The 22,424-nt window shown below is 53.2% G+C and overlaps 1 protein-coding gene across 1 annotated transcript in view; it reads right to left on the reverse strand.

The window, feature by feature from the left end:
• Positions 1-2,227: 2,227 nt before the first annotated feature.
• LOC126986027 (serine/arginine repetitive matrix protein 2-like) overlaps positions 2,228-22,424 on the reverse strand; it is a 64,262-nt gene continuing 44,065 nt past the window's right edge. Inside the window, exons 4-13 of the mRNA XM_050841714.1 lie at positions 21,628-21,759; positions 15,984-16,164; positions 12,872-15,934; positions 11,823-12,185; positions 8,103-11,452; positions 7,802-7,927; positions 6,287-6,440; positions 5,810-6,130; positions 4,144-4,276; positions 2,228-3,847 (exon numbers count right to left, since the gene is read on the reverse strand). Coding sequence (XP_050697671.1) covers positions 3,811-3,847; positions 4,144-4,276; positions 5,810-6,130; positions 6,287-6,440; positions 7,802-7,927; positions 8,103-11,452; positions 11,823-12,185; positions 12,872-15,934; positions 15,984-16,164; positions 21,628-21,759 — 7,860 coding nt within the window. The 3' untranslated portion in view covers positions 2,228-3,810. The remainder of the gene's footprint in view (positions 3,848-4,143; positions 4,277-5,809; positions 6,131-6,286; positions 6,441-7,801; positions 7,928-8,102; positions 11,453-11,822; positions 12,186-12,871; positions 15,935-15,983; positions 16,165-21,627; positions 21,760-22,424) is intronic.

Here is a 22,424-nt window from a genome sequence, read left to right on the forward strand (position 1 = left end):
CCTACTCATCCCCCTTCTGACTCCTTCATGCCTGTTATTGAGATTCTTAAGAACGATGTTTTCTATATGCCCTCTCTGGCCTCAACTCTCAGAAGGCTTATATGGACCTGATGGAGTGCCTCCTATTGTAATTGTATTGTATTGTACACGACCACCGCATGTGATGAAACACATGAGAAATTAATCCAGACAAGGAAAGGTTTTGCCGGCGCCGGGGATCGAACCCGCGACCAGCGAGACGGGAGAGCCACCCCTTAACCAGTCGGCCAAAGAGGTGCCCCACTGGCAGAGGGAGTTATGGGAGGGCTAGCCGCCGCACTACAGAAGCAAAATAGAAATGAATAAAAGAAGAAAAAAAAAAGACCGAAAAATAAGGAAAAACAGAAAATTAAAAAGAAAAGGAAAATTTAAATGAATAAAAGAAAAAGAAAATGAGGAGAGGGAGGAAAATAAGAAAAAAACAAAGAAAATAGAAAAAAGGAAAATTGAAATGATTAAAACAAAAAAGAATAATACAGAAGACACACACACTCACACACACACACACACACACACACACACACACACACACACACACACACACACCAATAAAACACATCCAGAATAAATTAAAATGGGTTTATTAATATTAATGCAAAAAACACACTAACCACTAAAATTATGAGAGATTAGGAATAGTAAAGGCATTGGAGGACCAGGTAGAGGACACACACACACACACACACACACACACACACACACACACACACACACACACACACCAGGCAAGAGACTACACCTGGGGGCCTTAACGAGTGTCCAGCCAGGTGTGTCTCAGCCAGGTGTTTGTCCGTCTACCTGTCCGTCGGTGTCTGGCAAACCTTAGTCAATTGAGCGTTTTGCCGACACCTAAAAAATAATGATAAAAAAACATAGGAACCCCAAAAATGAAAATAGAAATACATAGAAAAAAAAATAAAAGTACATAAAAATATACATAGGAATAAAATAATAGAAAAATAAAAATAGATAAATACAGAGAAAGAAAACAATAATATGGAGTTTTAAAAGACAATTCAAATCCATTCCTTCGCCTAAAAAACAAAAAAAACAAAAAAATAATAAAAAAAATAAAAAAAATAAAAAAATAGCAATACACAACAAAAAATAGTACTAATAATGGAGTTTAAGCGACAATCCAGATCCATTCCTTAACCCCACAAAAGAGATCAATGGTTAATAGTCGTAATAATAATAATAATCGTAGTAATAATAATAATAGTAATAAAGACACAGGTATCACATTAATTAAGAGCGGCCGACAGGTGTGTGTTTCTCAGGTAGTAATTACAGGTGTTAGCGTCATTAACGAGGGCAGTCAAGGTGAGCACAGGTGAGTATTGTCTTAGCCGTTAATTGATCTAGTCGTCGTAAATGCAACTTAAGTAAATGCATTGGAAAAAAAAATGAAATAAAACCTATAGGAATGCTGGAGTAAGGGGGGAGTGGAAAAAGGTAAGGTAAGGAAAGGTAAGGTAAGGGAAGGTCAGGTAAGGGAAGGTAAGGTAAGGAAAGGTAAGGTAAGGGAAGGTCAGGTAAGGAAAGGTAAGGTAAGGTAAGGTAAGGTAAGGAAAGGTAAGGTAAGGGAAGTTAAGGTAAGGAAAGGTAAGGTAAGGAAAGGTAAGGTAAGGGAAGGTAAGGTAAGGGAAGGTAAGGAAAGGTAAGGTAAGGGGAAAGAAGGTCAGGTAAAGAGACTAATTAATGGGTTTATAGGTAAGGAATAAGACAAATAATAATGATAATAATAAAAAATCATCAGTGAGCATTAGTTTCATATCACAGTCTAGTCAGGAAGGGAAAAGTTTCAGCGACAAAGTTTCAGCGGAAAAAAAAAAAAAAAAAAAAAAAATCGGGTAATCGCAAAATAAAACCACGATGGAAAAATAAATAATGAATAAACAAGAAATGCAAAAAACGCTGTCGTGTGTAAGTGGAAAAAAAAAAAAAAGATATATTAGGTTACGCAACTACTAGAGTATTCGCTAAGATTAACGCTATTATTATTATTATTATTTTCTATCTTGGCGTTGTGAGCGATAGGCAGTGAGCGCCCCCCCCCCCCCCGCACCCCGCCCCAAGTTCTGTTTTTCCCCCTGTGTTCTGTCTCTCCTTCATCTGTTTCTCTTCTTAGTTCATTTTTCATTGTTTTATCCTTTGTCCATTTTCTATTATTTTTTTTCTTCGTTCATTTTTCGTTCATTTTTCCTCCTCTGTCGACTATTCATCCTGTTTTTCTTCCTCGTCTGTTTTCTCCTGCATCAAATTTTTCACTCCACTTTTCTCCTTTGTCCGTTTTCACTCCCTTTTTGCTCCTTCATCTATTTTTTTTGTTCCATTTTTCTTCATTTCTTTTTCCGTCACATCCATTTTTCATTATTTTTTCCTCCTCTGTCAACTGTTCATCCTGTTTTTCTTCCTCGTCTGTTTTCTCCTGCATCAAAATTTTCACTCCACTTTTCTCCTTTGTCCGTTTTCACTCCCTTTTTGCTCCTTCATCTATTTTTTTGTTCCATTTTTCTTCATTTATTTTTCTGTCACATCCATTTTTCACTGTTTTCTCCTTCGTCTGCTTTCCTCATTTGTCGACTCACATAGTGGCTTCCCGCAAGGCCCGTTTCCACATAGCACAATAGCAACCGCACCCCAACACACCCTATTTCTCTTTCCATAGGGCAGATTATACACCCTCACACCCTCAGCTGGCAGAGTCACACCCTTCATGGCTTACACAGGGCAGATTACACCAACATACACCCAGTTTGCAAGGACACATCCACCCCATAGTCAATATAGATCAGATTACACCTCTACATCCACAGTCTAGTACACCCAGTTTCCGGAGACTTTAACCCACCCACAGTTTACCAAAGGGGGAAGTTAACACCTCCAAACACACATATTTAGAGTAGTCTTTTACGGAGGTGATGTTTTCAGTCATAATTCTTGTTCCTTCCTCTTCCTACATTCATAGCTTCTTGGTGACCTCTTACGCTTCAAAACCTTATCTTCCAGGACACCACAAAAATTTTCCGGGCAGCCACAAAGTCTTCCAGGAACCCCCAAAATAATCTTACAGTACAAATTTGGCCCATTTCTAAACAATTCGAAGCTAACACACCCATATTTGGCAAGGCTTTCATCGAGGTTATTGTGGGTATTTCCATGGGTAGTTTTATGAGCCCCAAAAGTCTTCCGGGCAGCCACAAAGTCTTCCAGGAACCTCCAAAAAATCTTACAGTACAAATTTGGCCCATATCCTCAAACATTTCACAGCTTACACACCAGCATTTGACAAGGCTTTCATCGATCGAGGTTGTTGTGGGTATTTCCATGGGTAGTTTTATGAGCCCCAAAAGTCTTCTGGAGAGCCACAAAGTCTTCCAGGAACCTCCACAAAATCTTACAGTACAAATTTGGCCCATTTCTAAACAATTCGAAGCTAACACACCCATATTTGGCAAGGCTTTCATCGAGGTTGTTGTGGGTATTTCCATGGGTAGTTTTATGAGCCTAGTGATAGTTGGACAAGGCTTCTGCACCATGAATGTAAGAAACAGTCATGAGAACCCAACTGATATCCTTTGTGGTCTTGGGAAATAGTTGTTGTGGAGCCGAGAGTGTCTGAGGGTACGAGGCATTTCTTTCAGGACGGGCAAATAATCTTTCTTTTTGAGCTTCTTCTTTGGGTGTCTTCCAGTCTTCCTTCCTCCCCTGAAGTCTTCCTAAACCACCACGGTGTCTTCCGGTCTTCCTTCCTCCCCTGAAGTCTTCCTAAACCACGACGGGAGTCTTCCTCTTCGTCTTGGTTCTGGAATAAAGGTTGTGGGTGAGATTTTAAATGAGACCTTGAATAAGTATCCCATTGGTGTGTGTGTGTGTATGTATTTACCTAATTGTAGTCTACCGGGCCCGAGCTAAGTTCTAATAGTCCCGTCTCCATATCTACATTTATCCAGCCTTTCCTGTGTGTGTGTGTGTGTGTGTGTGTGTGTGTGTGTGTGTGTGTGTTCCTACCTGTTATCTATACCTTATTTATCTATTTATTGTATACTTATCACCCCAAAGCCAAAGAAACTCTAGTACTTCATCACCCCAGGGTCTTACATGACGAGTCTGGACTGCGAGGTGACCTTCTTGACCACGGTGGAGGGTCTTCCCAGGGGGTCCTTGGTCCGCTCCACCACCACGCGCTCTCCGGTGGTGCCCTTGACTGCGCGTCGAGCGTCGAAGTCCTTGGCTGCGGGAGAAGAGGAGGGAGGGGTGAGGGGGTGAGGGTCGTATTTTAAAACATTTCGTCGCCCAAGTTCACATATTTGACATGGCTTTCGTAGGAGCTGTAGGCCTTTCCAGGGGTAGTTTTATGACCCTGGTGGTAGTTTGACCTTTCTTCTGTACCATGAACCTTAAAAACACTAATGAAAAACAGATTGAACCCCTCTTTGACCTTTAGAAATAGTTGATGTGAGAAGCGATGGTGTCTTAAAATACAGCCCTGAGACACGAGTGAGAAATGGCCTTGAGCCACAGGATATTAACCCGTTGGATGCGGATTTCCTACAAGAAGACATCACCAAGCTATAGGAATGAAACAAAAAGTGTATGATATAATTCAATGAAGAAAAATGTAAACGCATGCATTTTGGGAGGGGATATCCAGCACACCTTCTATTCTTCCTCTTCCTCCTCCTCCTCTTAATCCTCCTCCTCCTCCTCCTCCTCCTCTTCTTCCTCCTCTTCCTCCTGCTATAATTCAATGAAGAAAAATGTAAAGTCATGCATTTTGGGAGGGGATATCCAGCACACCAATACCACATAGGAAACACTCCACTATCCACCACAGAAGCAGAGAAAGACCTGGGAGTATATGTTTTCAGGCTACCATTGAAGGCGATATTCATGCCAATCGCAGCGGACGGGTTAATTGGCTTCAGGATAGAGTGTCTGCCTTGCATCTCGAGGCCTGGGTTTTGCAAAAGGAATTGTTCTTCCAAAAGGATCAATTTCTCATGTGCTTCGAGAAGTGGAAACACCTCCATGAAACTGGTGGCAGTGGTGGGATGGACAGGAAATTGGATACAAATGGACAGTCCGCGTCTATCAGAGTTCTGGCCTCACTACCATAGAAAACGTGATGTGAAGAGTTACACGGAAAATCGGAGCATAGAGAAATTGTTCTACATGGCCAGGAGATGAGGAATCCTTTGACCCTATGCTAGTGTCTGCCTCCTGTTTCGACGACCTGTAGGATTTGCTAATACTTACACTCAAAGTTGACAAGGATAGCTATTACTGAATTGAAACTACACGCACCTCCAATCTCATCAGTTCACCTCCAAGCACCTCCAATCTCATCAATTCACCTCCAAGCACCTCCAATCTCTTCCACGCACCTCCAATCTCATCAATTCACCTCCAATCACCTCCACGCACCTCCAATCTCTTCCACGCACCTCCAATCTCATCAATTCACCTCCAATCACCTCCACGCACCTCCAATCTCTTCCACGCACCTCCAATCTCATCAATTCACCTCCAATCTCTTCCACGCACCTCCAATCTCATCAATTCACCTCCAATCACCTCCACGCACCTCCAATCTCTTCCACGCACCTCCAATCTCATCAATTCACCTCCAATCACCTCCACGCACCTCCAATCTCTTCCACGCACCTCCAATCTCATCAATTCACCTCCAATCACCTCCACGCACCTCCAATCTCTTCCACGCACCTCCAATCTCATCAATTCACCTCCAATCACCTCCACGCACCTCCAATCACCTCCACGGAGCTGGTCGTCTTGTTGTTCACCCCCTCCGTCGTGAAGGTCTTGGCGCCGTGCTTGTCCGTCACCGAGTGCGTCATGTATCGCTCCCCGTCCGTCGAGGTCCGCATCTTCCTCGACACACCCGCCTCGTCCTCATCATGATCCTCTCCGTTGGCGAGGACCACAGCGGCGGCGTCCTCTCCTTTTTCTCTCCTGGTTCCTGTCAGGGCTTCAGTTTCCTTCTCGTTTGTCCTCGCGTTGTCCCTGCTGCTGGTGTCCTGCTTCTTCCCGTTTTCCTTTACTTGCTTACCGTCTTTAGTTAGCCCTGAAATGAGAGGTGGTTTTAGTCTTTCTGCCTCTACTTTAATACTGTGATTATACTACTACTATTGCTAACGGTGTAGATAGTAAAGAGGAGACACTGGAGCCATTCACTTGTAACCGGTACTACTACTACTACTACTACTACTACTACTACTACCTGAAGATGACGTCTCCTTGGTCTCCGTCAGCAGCTCGCCGCCGCCAGAGAGCGTCCTGGAGCCTCGCCGCACCACGCGCCGCGCCACGCTCCGCGCCACCCGCTTGCCGCCGCGCTCCACCTCCTCCGTCTCGTGGCTGAACCTTTGCCCCTCCTGCCGAACATAAGGGCGTTAGAGGGTTACAGGGACAGAGATATTATAAGTAACTTGATGTGACCCTGTCCTGAACGCACGAATTTACAATTAATCTTAATCTTTAACTTAGTGGTTTAAGATTAATTGTAAATACCGGCCCTGGGCTTATGGTTGATACGCATGAGCCAAAGAACAGGAGAGTTTGGCAGTTATGTTGCTGGTGTGACTTTCTATTTCCATTTTTGGGAGGGGGTCAGTGAGGAGGGTTGGATTTTCACGGAGTTAAGTTGTTGGTTACTAACTCAGTCGTAAAAAGTGATAAAAAACAACATAACAAACTAACCACGTATTGAAAAACGGGCTATAAAAGACAAATCTGCCACATTTTTGGGAGGGAGTTAGTGAGGAGGGTTGGATTTTCACGGAGTTAAGTTGTCAATTAATAACTCAGTCGTAAAAAGTGATAAACAACAACAAAACAAACTAACCACGCATTGAAATTTTGAAAAACGGGTTATAAAAGACAAATCTGCCACATTTTTGGGAGGGGGTTAGTGAGGAGGGTTGGATTTTCACGGAGTTAAGTTGTCAATTAATAACTCCGTCGTAAAAAGTGATAAACAACAACAAAACAAACTAACCACGCATTGAAAAACGGGTTGAAAAAGACAAATCTGCCACATTTTTGGGAGGGAGTTAGTGAGGAGGGTTGGATTTTCACGGAGTTAAGTTGTCGGTTACAAACTCAGTCGTAAAAAGTGATAAAAACCAACATAACAAACTAACCACGTATTGAAAAACGGGCTATAAAAGACATATCTGCCACATTTTTGGGAGGGGGTTAGTGAGAAGGGTTGGATTTTCACGGAGTTAAGTTGTCGGTTACAAACTCAGTCGTAAAAGGTGATAAAAAAACAATAAAACAAACTAACCACGCATTGAAAAACGGGTTATAAAAGACATATCTGCCACATTTTTGGGAGGGAGTTAGTGAGGAGGGTTGGATTTTCACGGAGTTAAGTTGTCAATTAATAACTCAGTCGTAAAAAGTGATAAACAACAACAAAACAAACTAACCACGCATTGAAAAACGGGTTAAAAAAAGACAAATCTACCACATTATTGTCCAGAAAGACTAGTGCGAGGTTTAAAAAAATCAGGCGTTTGTTCTTCCGTCCTTAGCCTGGCTCCGGATGTTGAGGTGACCCTACTGCCGCCCTAGTTGTGTCACCCCGGCCTCCTCCTCCTCCTCCCCTTCCCGGCACACCTCACCGCGGTACTGCTGCAGACAGGTCCCTCCCCGTGTTCCCCCCTTAACTAGATTGCGCCCCCCCGCCCTGCCCGCGTGCCCCAGGGAGGGTCAGCACGCCGCGCCTCACCTTCTTGACGAGCTTCCCCGGCACAGAGGTGGACGCCGCCCAGTCTTCGAGGGCTCGCGAGGCGGTGCTGCGAAAGCTTGGCTCCCGCCGACACCGACCACTGCCGGAGCGACTCACGGGGCGGGCCTGCGGGGAGGAGGAAAGCGTGAGTGGGGGGTGAGGGGGTGGAAGGTTACTTGGCATCTCAACAATGTAAGATGGGTGATGGGGAGTGAGGGGTGAGGACTGAGGAGGTGAGGTTACCCAGCACCACATCAGGGGGGGGGGGGGGGGTGAAGGGGGCTGCTAGGCACAGACGTACCTTGTCCGGGGCGGGCAGGCGGGAGCGCTTCACGGTGGTGCGGGTGTGCGTGGCGCTGCCGCCGGCCTCCACCACCGTCTCGTGGGCAGAGTCCTCCTCGGAGTTCCTTCGCTCCTTCTTGGCCTTGAGAGACGTTCGGGCATCCTCAGGGCGGTTCCTTTTCAGACTAGAGTTACGGCGGACCACCTTGTTCCTGGAAGAGGGCGTGGTGGGACGCGGAGCGCCCCGGGGGGCGGGGGAGCCCTCCTTAGGGCGCCTCTGCCCCACGGCGGCCCCGGCCGTGGACAACTGTTGCTTGAGGCGCTGCTTCGGCCTGGGGGCGGCGGCGGCCGACTCAGCCTCCGCGGGAGCGGGCGGCGGGGCAGGGCTCGGCGGGGCGGGGCTTGGCGGGGCGGCGGCTTCCGTGGGGCTGGTGGGCGCCGCCGCGTCGCGTCGGTACCTGTGATTCAGGTGCGTCAATTCCTCCGAGAACGAGAGTTTGGGTGAAAATTTATAGGCGGGTGACTCGGGGCTGCCGGCACCCTCCCGCCGGGACAAGATGTCGCTGAGGGACACGGGGGCGCCGCCCCGGGGAGGGTCCTTGTCGGGGCCGTCGCCTGACTCCGGGAACGTCGATGGCCTCCTGCTTCCGGAGTCTGTCCTGAGGCATTCGGGGCGCAGGGAAGCCCTCGCCCGAGAGTTCCTGTATATACCTGTGGCTTCCTCCGCGGACACACCTTTGGCGGAGGCCTCGGCGCGGGCCGGCGGCCAAGTGGCGTCGGCGTGTGGCCTGAGGGGCGTGGCCGCCATTGCCCGCAGCGTGACGGTCGGGGCAGCTAGGGCGGTGCGGCGGCTCAGCGCGGGGCCGTCCTCCTCCCCCCACTTCCTGCCCCCCTTCCGCCGCTCCTCGCTGCGTTCCCGCAGTCTGAAGGAGGACCTGAAGGGCGCCGCCACGCTGGGGGCCGCGTCTTCGCCGCCGCTCAGCTTGGAGAGCGGCGCGATGTTCTCCTTCTGGTCTTCGCCCAGGCCCCGGCCACGGCGCTCCCCGCGCAGGGCGCCCTCCGGGATGACGCCCAGCCTGGCGGCCACGTCCGCGGCGTCCCGCTTGAGGAGGCGCTCCGGCGAGGCGCGCGGCGAGGCGAGGGGCGACGAGCATCGCGACGACGACCGCGACGAGTCGCTGAGGATGGACGCCAGGCTGACGGGGCCACGCCTGCTGCCCTGCTGCAGGGGGTCCGGCCCACTAACGGGGCCCTTCACGGGGCTGTCCACGTCGGAGGCGGGGGCGGGGGTGGAGGTGGTGGGCGCAGTCTTGGGCACGGGAGGTGAGGCCGGGGTGATCGGGTCCTCGGGGGGCGGCGGTGTAGGGGGCTGAGGAGGGGACGTGGGGGGGACGAGGGTAACGGTGAGGCTGGATGAGAGTGTTCGAGGGGGGGAGGAGGGGGCGAGGGAGTCGTGGGTCTTGAGCGAGGCCAAGGCAGATCTCCTTGCGGGGGCCACAGGGCTCACGCCCTCCCCTGGGGAGCGATGAGGCGTCGTCTGGAGGGGGCTGGCGGGGGTTGCTCTGGAGGGGCTGTTGAGGACGCCTGAGGCTCTTCGACTCGGGGCGACGGGGGTGGCGGGGGCGGCAGCGGGGCAGGTCGGCGTGAAGCAGAGCGTGCTGCGGGAGGTGTGGCTTGGGGCGTCTGGAGGGGAGGCGGCGGGGAGCTTGGGGGAGGGTGTGGGCGGGGGAGCGGGGTCAGGGGCTAAGGAGGTGAGCATTTTGGTGAGCCACTCCCGGCGGGCTTCGGGGTCCTTGATGCTGCCCCGCCCCGCCACGTCCCCCGTCTCGGGACTGCCGGGCTCCCCCGCCCCGTCCTTTACGTCAAGGCGGGGTGGGGCGGCGGAGGGCGTGGTGGCGGCCCCAGGCTTGTTGGGTGAGCTTGGCGTGGCCGGCGAGGCGTGGGCGGCGCGGCGCAGCTCCGCCAGGATTTCAGAGGCCCTGAGAGCGGCCTCCCCCACGCTGTGGACGCCGCCCTTCTTGTCAGGGGAGGCACCGGGCCGCCGGCGACGCGCGGCGGGCGAGGTTGAGGAGCGCAGTCGGCGCCGCAGGGAGTCCCGCGCCTCCCCGCCGGGGGAGGGCTGCCGGTTGCTCTCGGTGAGCACCCCGTGGGGCGGGGCCACCCGTCGGTTCTCTCCTGGAGTGCGGTGCGCCGAGGGGGACCTCCGGAGAGCTGGGCTGGACCTGCGGGGGCTAGGGCTGCTCCTCCTGCGCGGGGCGGGGCTTGTCCTGCGGGGGCTGGGGCTGCTCTTGTGGCTTGCTGACCTGTGTGAAGCGGGACTGCTCCTGCGAGGGCCTGTGCTGGCCCTCCGCGGGGCGGGGCTGGCCCTGCGTGTGCTGGGAGCGGGACTGACTCTCCGCGGGGCGGGACTGGTCCTTCGCGGGGCAGGGCTGGCCCTCCGCGGGGCGGGGCTTGTCCTGCGGGCAGGGGAGCGACGCCTGGGGTGGTCGCGGCGCGTGGGGCGGGGCGGCTCGGGGCCCGGGCTGGGGTCTGCGGCGGGGCTAAGGATCTTCTTCACCATGTAGGGGGAGCGCATGGTGGGGGTGGGGGCCTGGGGAGCCGGGGGCCGCGTGGAGGGGTCCTGCGGGATCTTCTGGAAGAAGATGTCGTCGGCGCCGTCCACGGTGCCGTTGATGTCCGTCTTCTTGTCGCGGCTGAACCTGGACATGAAGGCGCCGTGCATCCTGACCAGCTCCTTGATGCGGCTGGACACGGGCCGCAGCGACAGTCCCAGGTTCAAGCGGTTCCGCTCCTCCTCCTCCAGCCGCTGCCGCTGCCGCGCCTCCCACTCCAGCAGGCCGCCGCCGCCTCCCCGCCTCTCCTCGCGCCTGCGGGGGCCGCGTCTTGTCTCCTCGTCCACCACCTCCACATGCACCAGGCGCGGCATGGGACTCTCCCCCGGGGGTCGGCCGCGGGACTGCTTGGTGGGCGTGGCGGGACCGTGGGGCGGCGGGGCAGCGGAGGGCCTGGAGGGACTCCGCGCCTTACTTTCCCCGCTGAGGCGCGCCTCCCGGGGTCGCCTTTCCCCGGGGGTCATGGAGGTGGCAAGGGGGTCGCCGCGCCCCGTACCCTTAAGGTCCTCCTCCTCCTCTTTTTTGCGGGGCGGGCGGGTCACCGAGTCTACGGGCAGCCCTCGGGGTCGGGCCTCGGCGGGACTGCGGGGATCGGGCTCGGGGCTGAGGCCGAGGACCGGAACGCGTTGTGGGGCGGGGCAGGCGACGGGGTCGTGGCCGGGCAGGACAGACTCCTTGTGCAGCCTAGCTTTGGAGGCCAAGGGGCCGGAGTCGTGCTCTGGCGGGGCGGCAAGGGCGGAGCTGCGGGGCTCACCGGCTGTGGAGGAACATGCTCGTTAGAACACACACACACACACACACACACACACACACACACACACATACACACATGTATATGCAAACGCACACACACGCGAAAGCAAACACACACACACACACACACACACACACACACACACACACACACACACACACACACACACACTCAGGCAGTACAAGGGGCTGCATGCATCCTTCGGGAGGGGGTGCAAGGGAGTGTAGGGGGTGGTGTTGGGTGAGCAGTGAGGCGGGGGCGGGGGGGGGGGGGATAAGACGGAAGAGAGGCGCGTTACCGTGCCCTTCCAGGCCGTCCCGGCGCCCCAGGGGAAGAGGGGCGGCATGCTGCCCCTGGGAGGTCACAATCTTACCTGCAGGGGGTGGGGCTGGCGGCAGCGGGGTGAGTGGGTGGTGGTTAGCAGCGGGGTGGGCAGAGTGTGTGGGGTGTGTGCCAGGGTGTGTGGGTGTGGGCAGCCTGCCCTCGCCCCCCCCTGCCCAGCGGGGCCGCTCCCGGGGGAAGGCGATGGGGGGCGGGCGGGCCGAGGCGTCGGTCACCTCGACAGAGTCACTCTCGGGGGCCACGTCGTCGTGGCGACATGGGGGTGACGGCGGCAGGCCAGGGGGGCTGGCGGCGGGGCGCGGGCACGAGGGGACTGATGGCCTGGGCGGTGGGGTGTCCTGGGGGCCGCTGTCCTGCCCCCTGGGCCCGGCGGGGGGGTGGTGAGTGGCCGCCCCTGCAAACAAGGCCAACATGATGACACGGCTCCCGCGGCCACACCCGCGCCGCGCCGCGCCGCTGACAGTCCCGCCTCCGGCCACGCCCCGCCGGGCCGCGCCGCGCCGCGCCGCCGCCGGGTTAGTGGGCCGCTGCACCACGGGTACGGCTAAGTAGAGGCGTACCGGTGGGAGCGGCGGGTTAGTGGCGGCGCCGCGGGGCTGTCCTGCGAGGCCTGGACGGCGGCGACGGCGGCGTGGGCGGCGGCGGTGCTAGTGAAGCCAGGCGGGGCTGGGGCGGTTAGTGAGGCGTGTTAGGAGGGAGGGGCGGGCCAGGGCTGCAAGACAGAGGGCGGGAGTTAGTAGACCCTCCACCGCCACGCCGCGCGGGTGTTAGCTGTGCCATGCCACGAACACACGTCACACGCATGCCGTGCAGCACACACACACACACGTCACGTACTGCTATGTACACAGACACACGCACACACACACACACACACACACACACACACACACACACACACACACACACACACACACACACACACTCTTGTCACGTACTGATATGTACACGGACACACGCACACACACAAAAATACACACACACACACACACACACACACACACACATACACTTGTCACGTATTGCTATGTACACCCACCCCCCACACACCCACACCCACACCCACACCCACACACACACCTGAGGAGGCCAGGCCGCGGCCGGCCCTACACGTGGCCCAGGCTGGAGGCGGCAGCAGCTCCCTGGCGCCGTGTCGTTCCCGCTCCTCGTCGTCCTCGTTGGCCTCCTGGTCGTGGTCGTCCTCCGCAGCCTTCCTCTCCCTCGCCTCCAGCAGCCCCGCGCCCCTCCGCACCTCCTGCTGCCTGAGGGGGAGCGGCGCGCCCTGTCGCTGTGTGGGGGTGAGCGCCCCGAGGGGCCGTCTGTGTGGCGAGTGTTCGGAGGGGAAGGGTCGCGGGTCGTTGTTAGTGGGCGGGGGGGTAAGGGGGGAGGGGGTTGTGGTGGTGGCGGGCTGCTGCTCCCTGGCGTGAGGCGACACATGGCGCAGCTTGATGTTAAAGAAGCTGCCGTTAGTGGCGGAGGCGGCGGGGGTTGCTGTGGGGGTGTGGGAGGGGGTGGGTGTTGTGTTGGGTGGAGGGGTGTGGGTTGTGGTGGCGGTGGCGTTGGGGGAGGTGGCCGCAGTGGTGGTGATGGTGGTGGTCGGGGCGTGGGCGGCGCCTCCCTTACCTACACAGTCCCAGTCTAGGGAGGAGGTGTGGAGGTGGTGGGAGTGGTGGTGGTGGTGCTGTACCTTGTGGCGCGCCTCGCCCGCCGCCTCGCGCCGCAGCTCCTGCACGACGCTCTCCACGGACCGCCGCTTCAGGATGCTCTTGGGCCGCGGCCGCTCGTCCGCAGCAGACACCACCTCGGGCACGGCCTCGGCCTGCCGCAGACTCTCCTCCAGGAAGTGCAGCAGCTCCGAGGCGTCCTCGCGGCCCGTCGGCACCGGGAAGTCGTACTCCTCCACATTCTGGTTGAGCTGCGCGGCTGTCATCTGCGTTGGGTCCGGCCCCGCCACCGACTCGAACTTGGAGGAGCTCTGTGGGCCGCGCGGCGCGGCCGCCGGGAACAGGTTGAGCGGCGTGTCGCCGAAACGCATCACCGGCCGCTTGCTGTCCCCCGTCGCCGGTGCCGCCGGCGAGCTGTTGGCGCGGGGCCTGGGAGCGGGGCTGCGGGGCTCCGGGGCCGCCACGTCCTCCGCCGCCGCCTCTTTCACCTGCACCTCGCCGAAGCGCATCTCCTTCGGCTTGCCGTTCACCGTCTTGGCGGCTCGGCTCTGCGCGCCGCCCCAGTCGTGTTTCAGGTCCCCGAAGCGCACCTCCTCCCTCGGGGCACGCCGCGGCCGCAGTCTGCGGTTGCTGGAGTCTCCGTCCGAGGCCTCGGTGGCCGCGGCGTCGAAGGACACTCGAGGCCTCTCCGGCGAGGCGGTGTCCCCGGCGGGCTCGGCGGGCGCCTCCAGCATTCTGGAGGAGTCCCGCGCCACCGCCAGCTCCGCCTCCACGCGCGTCGCCGCCTCCTCCGCCAGTTCCTGCCCGATGCGCGTCGTCTCCTCGCGCAGGTCGTCGAGGGCGTCCAGGCCGCCGCGACTCCACGCCGACGACGACTCGGTGACGCAGGAGCTGGCGCAACTGACGTCCGTGGTGGCGGTAAGCGTCACGTTGAGGGACTCCAGCTTGCGGCGCGCGCGGCCCACCCACTCCGGCTCGCGGCTGGCCGTGGAGGCGCGGTCTGACAGCTGCTCCACCTGGCGGGCCGCCCGCAGGCTGCGCCGCTCCTTGGCCAGCCGCACCCAGTGGGGCTGCTCCTCCTCCTCCAGCTTGATGTGTCCCGTGGACAGGCTCAGCTTGTTCCTCCGCGGGGGAGGCACTGGCTGTGGCCCCGGGGGTGGGTCTTCCCTGCCCTGGGGAGGCTCGCGTCTCTCTGTGAGGTCCACCGACGGTCCGGTGGGGTCACAGGGGCTGGACGATTTACAGGATGTCTCCGGGAGGTGGCGGCGCCAGGCGGGGCGGGGCGGGGAGTGTTCCCGGGCCCCGCTGGGTCGGTCTGCCCCGCGGCCGCCGAGTCCAACACCAGCGACACACTCGGCACTCTTGGCGGCGGAGTCCTGCGGCGGAGGCTCTTCGCGGCCGGTCCTAAGCGGGTCCCAGGAGCGGGACCACTTCCAGGGGTCGCTGCACTCCCCCTCGGGGGCCTCGCGCCGCTCGGAGCAGGTCCTGGGGGGCGGTGTGGGGCGCGGGGGCCGGAGGTCCTCGGCCAAGTTCGAGGCGCCGTACAGGTAGGTGAGCACCGCCTCCTTCTCACGCTCGAGCGTGGGGCTGGACTGGACCTTGACCAGCGGGGACTCGCTGCGTTCCTCTTCCTGGTCCTGGTCCAGCGAGCTCATAGACTTGGACCGCGCTGAAGACTCGCTCAGCTGCCCCGACGAGCCGCGGGAGCCGGAGGAGTCCCGGCGCTGGCGACCCTCGGATAAGCTGCGCAGCTGCTCTCTGATCCTCTCCCTGAGGGCGCGACGCTCCCGCCGCTCCTGCTGGATCTGACGCTTCTCGATAGTCTGGCGCACGTTGAAGGCGCTAGCGCGCGATGGTCTGTCCTCGGCGTCACTCTGGCGCACGTACATGCGCGAGGTGGCGTCGCGGCTGACGATGGAGACGCTAATGCCCGCCTCCAGCGGCTGGCGGTCCCCGCGCAGGGAGCGGCGCGTCTGCTGGTCCCGCAGCCAAAGCGGCGCCGAGTCCTGGGAGCTGGCGAGGCTGCTGGCGGACTTGCTCTTCTTGGAGCTGATGGTGATGACGGTGCGGCGGCTGACCTGCCCGGAGCTGGCCACGCTTTCCCGGTCGCTTATCACCACGTCGGCCTCGGAGGACGAGCGCTGCTCCTCTCCGCCGCGGCCAAGTGCCACGCTGGCCGAATCACCCACGGAGTCGTCGCCACTCCACAGCAAGTCACTGCCGGCGCGGGAGTCGAGCAGGTCGCTGGACGATCTCCGCTTGGCGGCCAGGCGCGCCACCTCCTCCTTGATCCTCCGGAAGGCCTCCTCCGCCTCGGACGTGACGCTGGTCAGCAGAGGGTTGGAGCCGCCGGTGGGCGTCCTGCGGGCGCGGCCCTGCAGCAGGCGGCGCCGCAGCTCCTGGCGGGCGTCGTGTTGAGGCGGGGTGCCCAAGGGCGTCACGCCCGTGCTCGCCCCTCCGGTGCGGCAGGGCGGGCAGGCTGGGATGTGGGCGGCGCCTCAAGCTTCACCTCGATATTCACCACCCGCGTGGGCGGGGCCGGGCGTCGTCTTCGTTCTCGTCGAGGCCGTGCTGGTCCTGCAGCAGGTGGAGGCTGTCGGCGGAGGAGCGGCGGGAGCCCCGGAGGGAGGGCGGCGGTGGCTGAGCGCCGCTGCGGCCAACACAACCCTTGCCCTTCTGCGGCGAGTGGTCCAGGCGCGTCAGGGCCACCTGGGAGGAGCCAGCATTAGTGTGTGTGTGTGTGTGTGTGTGTGTGTGTGTGTGCGCAGTGATGCACGTTAACACTTCCTTCACTGCCCGTCCCGCGGCGCCGCGCTGCTCCAGGCTCAGGGCGGCCGCGGGCGAGGGACTTCCGCTGCCCGGCCTTTGTGCGGAGGAGGAGGAGGTGGAGGAAGAGGAGGAGGAGACGGCGGAAGAGGAGAAGGAGGAGGAGGAGGAGGACGATGGGCACACCAAGGAAAGTGGGCGGAGCACGGAGGAGAGTCGTGGGTGGGAGGAGAAAGAGTACCGAGGAGATATGGAGAGTGAATGCGAGAGGAGAGAAAGTTGACGGCTGGAGGCATGGGGGGGGAGAGAGAGAGAGAGAGAGAGAGAGAGAGAGAGAGAGAGAGAGAGAGAGAGAGAGAGAGAGAGAGAGAGAGAGAGAGAGAGAGAGAGAGAGAGAGAGTAAAACAGAAAGGAAACGGTCAACATAACCAAGAAAAGAAAGTTCATCTCACGGGCATACGAAAACTCTCTCTCTCTCTCTCTCTCAAGGTCGTTTAAAGGTGGTTTCTGACACTTCCTCCTCAATTATCTTTTCTCTCTCTCTCTCTCTCTCTCTCATATAAAAAAAGAGAAATGAAAGAAAGGATGAAAGGAAAGTGAAACAGGTGCGAGAGAAAAAGAGAAAGCTGGAGAGAGAGAGAGAGAGAGAGAGAGAGAGAGAGAGAGAGAGAGAGAGAGAGAGAGAGAGAGAGAGAGAGAGAGAGAGAGAGAGAGAGAGAGAGAGAGAGAGAGAGAGAGAGAGAGAGAGAGAGAGAGAGAGAGAACCCCCCCAAAAAAAATAGAAAACGCACAAGAAAAAGAGAAAACACGACGAAGGAAGGAAGGAAGGAAGGAAGGAAGAAAGGAAGGAAGGACGGAAGAAAGGAAGGAAGGATGATAGGAAGGAAGGAAGGATGAAAGGAAGGAAGGAAGGAAGGAAGGAAGAAAGGAAGGAAGAAAGAAAGGAAGGAAGGAAGGAAGGACGGAAGGACGGAAGGAAGGAAGGAAGGATGAAAGGAAGGAAGGAAGGAAGGAAGGAAGGAAGGAAGGAAGAAAGGAAGGAAGAAAGAAAGGAAGGAAGGAAGGAAGGACGGAAGGACGGAAGGAAGGAAGGAAGGATGAAAGGAAGGAAGGACGGAAGGAAGGAAGGAAGGAAGGAAGGATGAAAGGAAGGAAGGAAGGAAGAAAGGAAGGAAGGATGAAAGGAAGGAAGGAAGGAAGGATGAAAGGAAGGAAGGAAGGAAGGAAGGAAGGAAGGATGAAAGGAAGGAAGGAAGGAAGGATGAAAGGAAGGATGAAAGGAAGGAAGGAAGGAAGGATGAAAGGAAGGAAGGAAGGAAGGAAGGGAAACTATGAAAAAAAAAGAGAAAAGAAAGTCGAATGGAGGAAGAGAAATTAAGATGAAGAGAAAGTACAGCAAGAAAAAAAAAGAAGAAAAACAAGTAAAAAAGGAAGAAAATGGAGAGAAAACGAAAGGAATAAAACTGGAAGAGAGAGAGAGAGAGAGAGAGAGAGAGAGAGAGAGAGAGAGAGAGAGAGAGAGAGAGAGAGAGAGAGAGAGAGAGAAATAAAGTAGAAGAGAAAAAAAGAAAAGGCTCACGAGAGGAAACAATTGAGGAAAAGAGAACAATTGACAGGTGTGTAAGGCAGGTGAGCAGTCTTAATTAGCTCTATACAGGTGTAGCAGAGGAGTCAAAGTGAACAGGTGAGACAGGTTAATAAAGTCACCCATTAAGCAAGCCAGTGACAGGTGTGTGATGCTAATGAACCAACTCGCAGGTAAGTGGTTGAGTTAATTAGTGTGTCCAGGTAATGGGCAGACAAATCAGACAGGTAAATCAGACAGACAGGTAAATCAAACACAGGTAAATCAGACAGACAGGTAAATCAGACAGACAGGTAAATCAGACAGACAGGTAAATTAGACAGACAGGTAAATCAAACACAGGTAAATCAGACAGACAGGTAAATCAAAGACAGGTAAATCAAACAGACAGGTAAAAAGAAAGAATTGCTAGAAAAGAAAACAAAACAAGTAGAAAAAAAAAACAATAAAATGGAGATGTAGAAAAAAATAAAATAAAGTAAACAAGTAAACAAAACAGAGACGGGTAAACAAGAAAGATATAAACAAGACACAAACAAATATACAAGACAGTGATGAGCAAAACAGACGATTAGACAGACAACCAACCATAGACAGCAAAACAGACAGACGACAAAAAAAAAAAAAAACAGACAGACAGGCAAATCAAACAAACATACGTGCAAACAATCAATCAAGCAAGGTAGACAGGTGTTATTGTAGTCCCTCCCTCCTTGCTCCAGACAGCCGTGAAATCCAAAAAAAAAGTTGCGTGTGGGAGGAAGAGGAGGCCAAACAAGACAGGTGGAGCATACTAATAAGCAGGTTTGGCCAGGTGAGGTGGAGGGCTGAGGGTGGGGGAGGGGGGGCAGGTGTGTAGATGATAAGTTACCTGTGATAAGAAGCAGACAAACAAGACAGGTGTGGACTTTTGATTAACTGGTTTGTACAGGTAAGGTGGAGGATAAATTATTGATGTGTACAGGTGAGATTAGTGAAAGTGAGCAGGTAAAATAATGAATAAAAATCTACCTGTATAAAAAAACAATTAAAACAGGTGTGGACTTTTGATTAACTGGTTTGTACAGGTAAGGTGGAGGAGAAATTATTGAAGTGTACAGGTGAGATTAATGAAAGTGAGCAGGTAAAATAATGAATAAAAATCTACCTGTATAAAAAACAATTAAAACAGGTGTGGACTCTTAATTAACTGGTTTGTACAGGTAAGGTGGAGGAGAAATTATTGATGTGTACAGGTGAGATTAGTGAAAGTGAGCAGGTAAAATAATGAATAAAAATCTACCTGTATAAAAAACAATTAAAACAGGTGTTGACTCTTAATTAACTGGTTTGTACAGGTAAGGTGGAGGAGAAATTATTGAAGTGTACAGGTGAGATTAATGAAACTGAGCAGGTATAATAATGAATGAAAAACCTACCTGTATAAAAAACAATTAAAACAGGTGTTGACTCTTAATTAACTGGTTTGTACAGGTGAAGTGGCGGATAAATTATTGAAGTGTACAGGTGAGATTAATGAAACTGAGCAGGTATAATAAATGAATGAAAAACCTACCTGTATAAAAAAACAATTAAAACAGGTGTGGACTCTTGAATGATCAGTTTGCACAGGTAGAGTGGAGGAGAAAGTATGCAAATGAGGAGGTGAGAATCATGAAAGTGAGCAGGCATGATAAATTAGTGGAGTTACCTGTGAATACAAACAAGCAAACAAGACAGGTGTGGACTCTTGATTAGTTAGTTTGTACAGGTAAAGTGAAGGAAATTAAATATGGACAGGTAAGACTAATTAAAAAGTTATGGGATCAGAATCAAGTAAGCAGGTGTGATTGAGAGAAATTACCTGTGAAAAAGCAAAAAAACAAACAAACAAACAAACAAAAACAGAACAGGTGTGAAGTCTTAATTAACAAGTCTCTACAGGTAAGGTGGAGGAGAAAATATATAAGTGTACAGGTGAGAATAGTGAAAGTGAGCAGGTATGATAATTAATAAAACGTTACATGTGAAAAAAAGCAATTAAGACAGATGTGGACTTAATTAACTAGTTCGTACAGGTGTGGTGGAGGTTTTAATTGGAGTGGGCAGGTGTGATAATTGAGATGTAAAAAGTGTTGCCAATTGAATACCAAAAAAAAAAAAAAAAAAACACAATTAAGACAGGTACTAACTAGTCTGTACAGGTGTGGTGGAGGTGTTAATTGCAGTGGACAGGTATGACCATTAATATAAAAAAAAGTGTTGCCTGCAGAATACCAAACAATTAAGACAGGTGTAAAGTCTCATTTAGCTAGTTTTTACAGGTGAATCAATTTAAGTGGCCAGGTTAATTGAAATGAGACTACCTGCGGAATACCAAGCAAGCAAGACAGGTGTGGAATCTTAATTGGCTAGTTTGAACAGGTGAGTCAACTTAGTGTGCAGGTGATGATTAAAAAGACGTTACCTGTGGAATATCATACAAGCAAGACAGGTGTGAACTCTTAATTGGCTAGTTTGAACAGGTGAGTCAACTTAGTGTGCAGGTGATGATTAAAAAGACGTTACCTGTGGAATATCATACAAGCAAGACAGGTTTGGACTCTTAATTGGCTAGTTTGAACAGGTGAATCTCAAACAGGTAAACAAGGAGTGAACTTAAAACACACAGGTGAAACGGGGATAGGTGAACAAGGTGAGAACTCTTAATTAAAACGGACAGGTATATCTCTAAAAAGACGTTACCTGTGAAATACCAAGCAAGGAAGACAGGTGTGGACTTTTAATTAGCTACTATGAACAGGTGAATCAACTTAAGTGGGCAGGTAATAAGGGATAAAAAGTTACCTGTGAAATAGTAAACAAACAAAACAAACAAACAAGCAAGCAAACAAGCAAATAAACAAGACTTGCGTAACGCTTCAATTAAATAGTTTCAAAAGGTGAATTAAACATAAGTGATGCTAATTAAACTCACCTGATAATTAAATAAAACATTACCTGTACATTACCAAACAAAGAAACAAGAGAGATGTACTTAATTAACTAGTTTGTGCGGGTGAACTGAAGGAAGAGGAAGGAAAAAAAAAGAAGAGAGAAGTGAACAGGTAAGACAGGCATAAACGATTAATTAACAAGGACAGGTGAAACGGAAACAGGTCAACAGGTGAGAACTCTTCATTTACAAGCACAAGTGAGTCTCGAACAGGTAAATCAAGGGGGAAAACTCTCAATTAAAAACATGTAAAACGCAAACGAAAAACTCTTAATCATCGACAGGTGACACGCAAACAGGTAAAGGTGTGAACTCTCAATTAACAGACAGGTAAAATAAACAAGTAGACAAGGTGAAAACTCTTAATGAACAAGCACAGGTGGAATGGATACAGGTAAACAAGGTCAAAACTCTAACAAGGACAGGTGAATCTCAAACAGGTAAACAAGGAGTGAACTTAAAACGCACAGGTGAAACGGGGACAGGTAAACCAGGTGAGAACTCTTAATTAAAACGCACAGGTGAAACGGGGACAGGTGAACATGGTGAGAACTCCTAATTAAAACGCACAGGTGAAACGGGGACAGGTGAGGAAGGTGAGAACTCTTAATTAAAACGAACAGGTATATCTCTAAAAAGTTAAACCAAGGTGAGAACACTTAATTAACAAGGACAGGTAAATCAAGGTGCGAACGCAATTAAAGACGACAGGTAAAAACGCCGACAGGTGAACGGGGTGGAAACTCTTGATTGTAAACGACAGGTGAATCTCAAACAGGTACTGGCAGGTGTGTGGGGATCTTAATGAACTAATCAACTTCAACAGGTGTCTCTCTTTCTCTCTCACCTGTAGGGCATCAAAATCCAGGTAGGGCGGGGGTTCGAAGTAGCGTGCGGAGGAGGAAGAGGGAACTGCTCCACCACCAGCACCGCCGCCGCCGCCGCCACTCACGGGAGACCACGGTGACCCGACGTGACCCTGGGGGGAGGAGGTCACATGAAGGTCACGCCCACACGCAGAAGAAAGGGAGGAAAGGAGAACACCGCGGGGAAAAAAGCAATTGTGTGTGTGTGTGTGTGTGTGTGTGTGTGTGTGTGTGTGTGTGTGTGTGTGTGTGTTAATATTGTTGTTGCTGTTGTCGTTTTGTGGTTGGTTATGATGCTGCTACTACTACTACTACTACTACTACTACTACAACTACTACTACTACTACTACTACTACTACTACTACTACTACTACTACTACTACTACTACTACTACTACTACAACCATTACTACTACTACTAATAATAATAATACTTCTACTTCTACCACTACTACTACCACTACTACTACTACTACTACTACTACTACTACTACTACTACTACTACTACTACTACTACCACAGAAGGCGAATGGCAAAACAGGATATGCGGTGTAACAAAAAGTCGAGAGGTCCAGAGTTCGACACCCGCTTAGGAAAGACATTTACAGAAACACACACACACACACACACACACACACACACACACACACACACACACACACACACGAGTACAATAATGGGCCATAAACACACATACAAAAAAAAAATGGGTAGAAAAAAAAAAAAAAAAAAGGAAAGTGTGGGACAGAGTAAATGAGGGCAGGTGTGGGTATCAG

The sequence above is a fragment of the Eriocheir sinensis genome, chromosome 61 (genome assembly GCF_024679095.1).
Source record: "Eriocheir sinensis breed Jianghai 21 chromosome 61, ASM2467909v1, whole genome shotgun sequence".
Taxonomy (NCBI): domain Eukaryota; kingdom Metazoa; phylum Arthropoda; class Malacostraca; order Decapoda; family Varunidae; genus Eriocheir; species Eriocheir sinensis.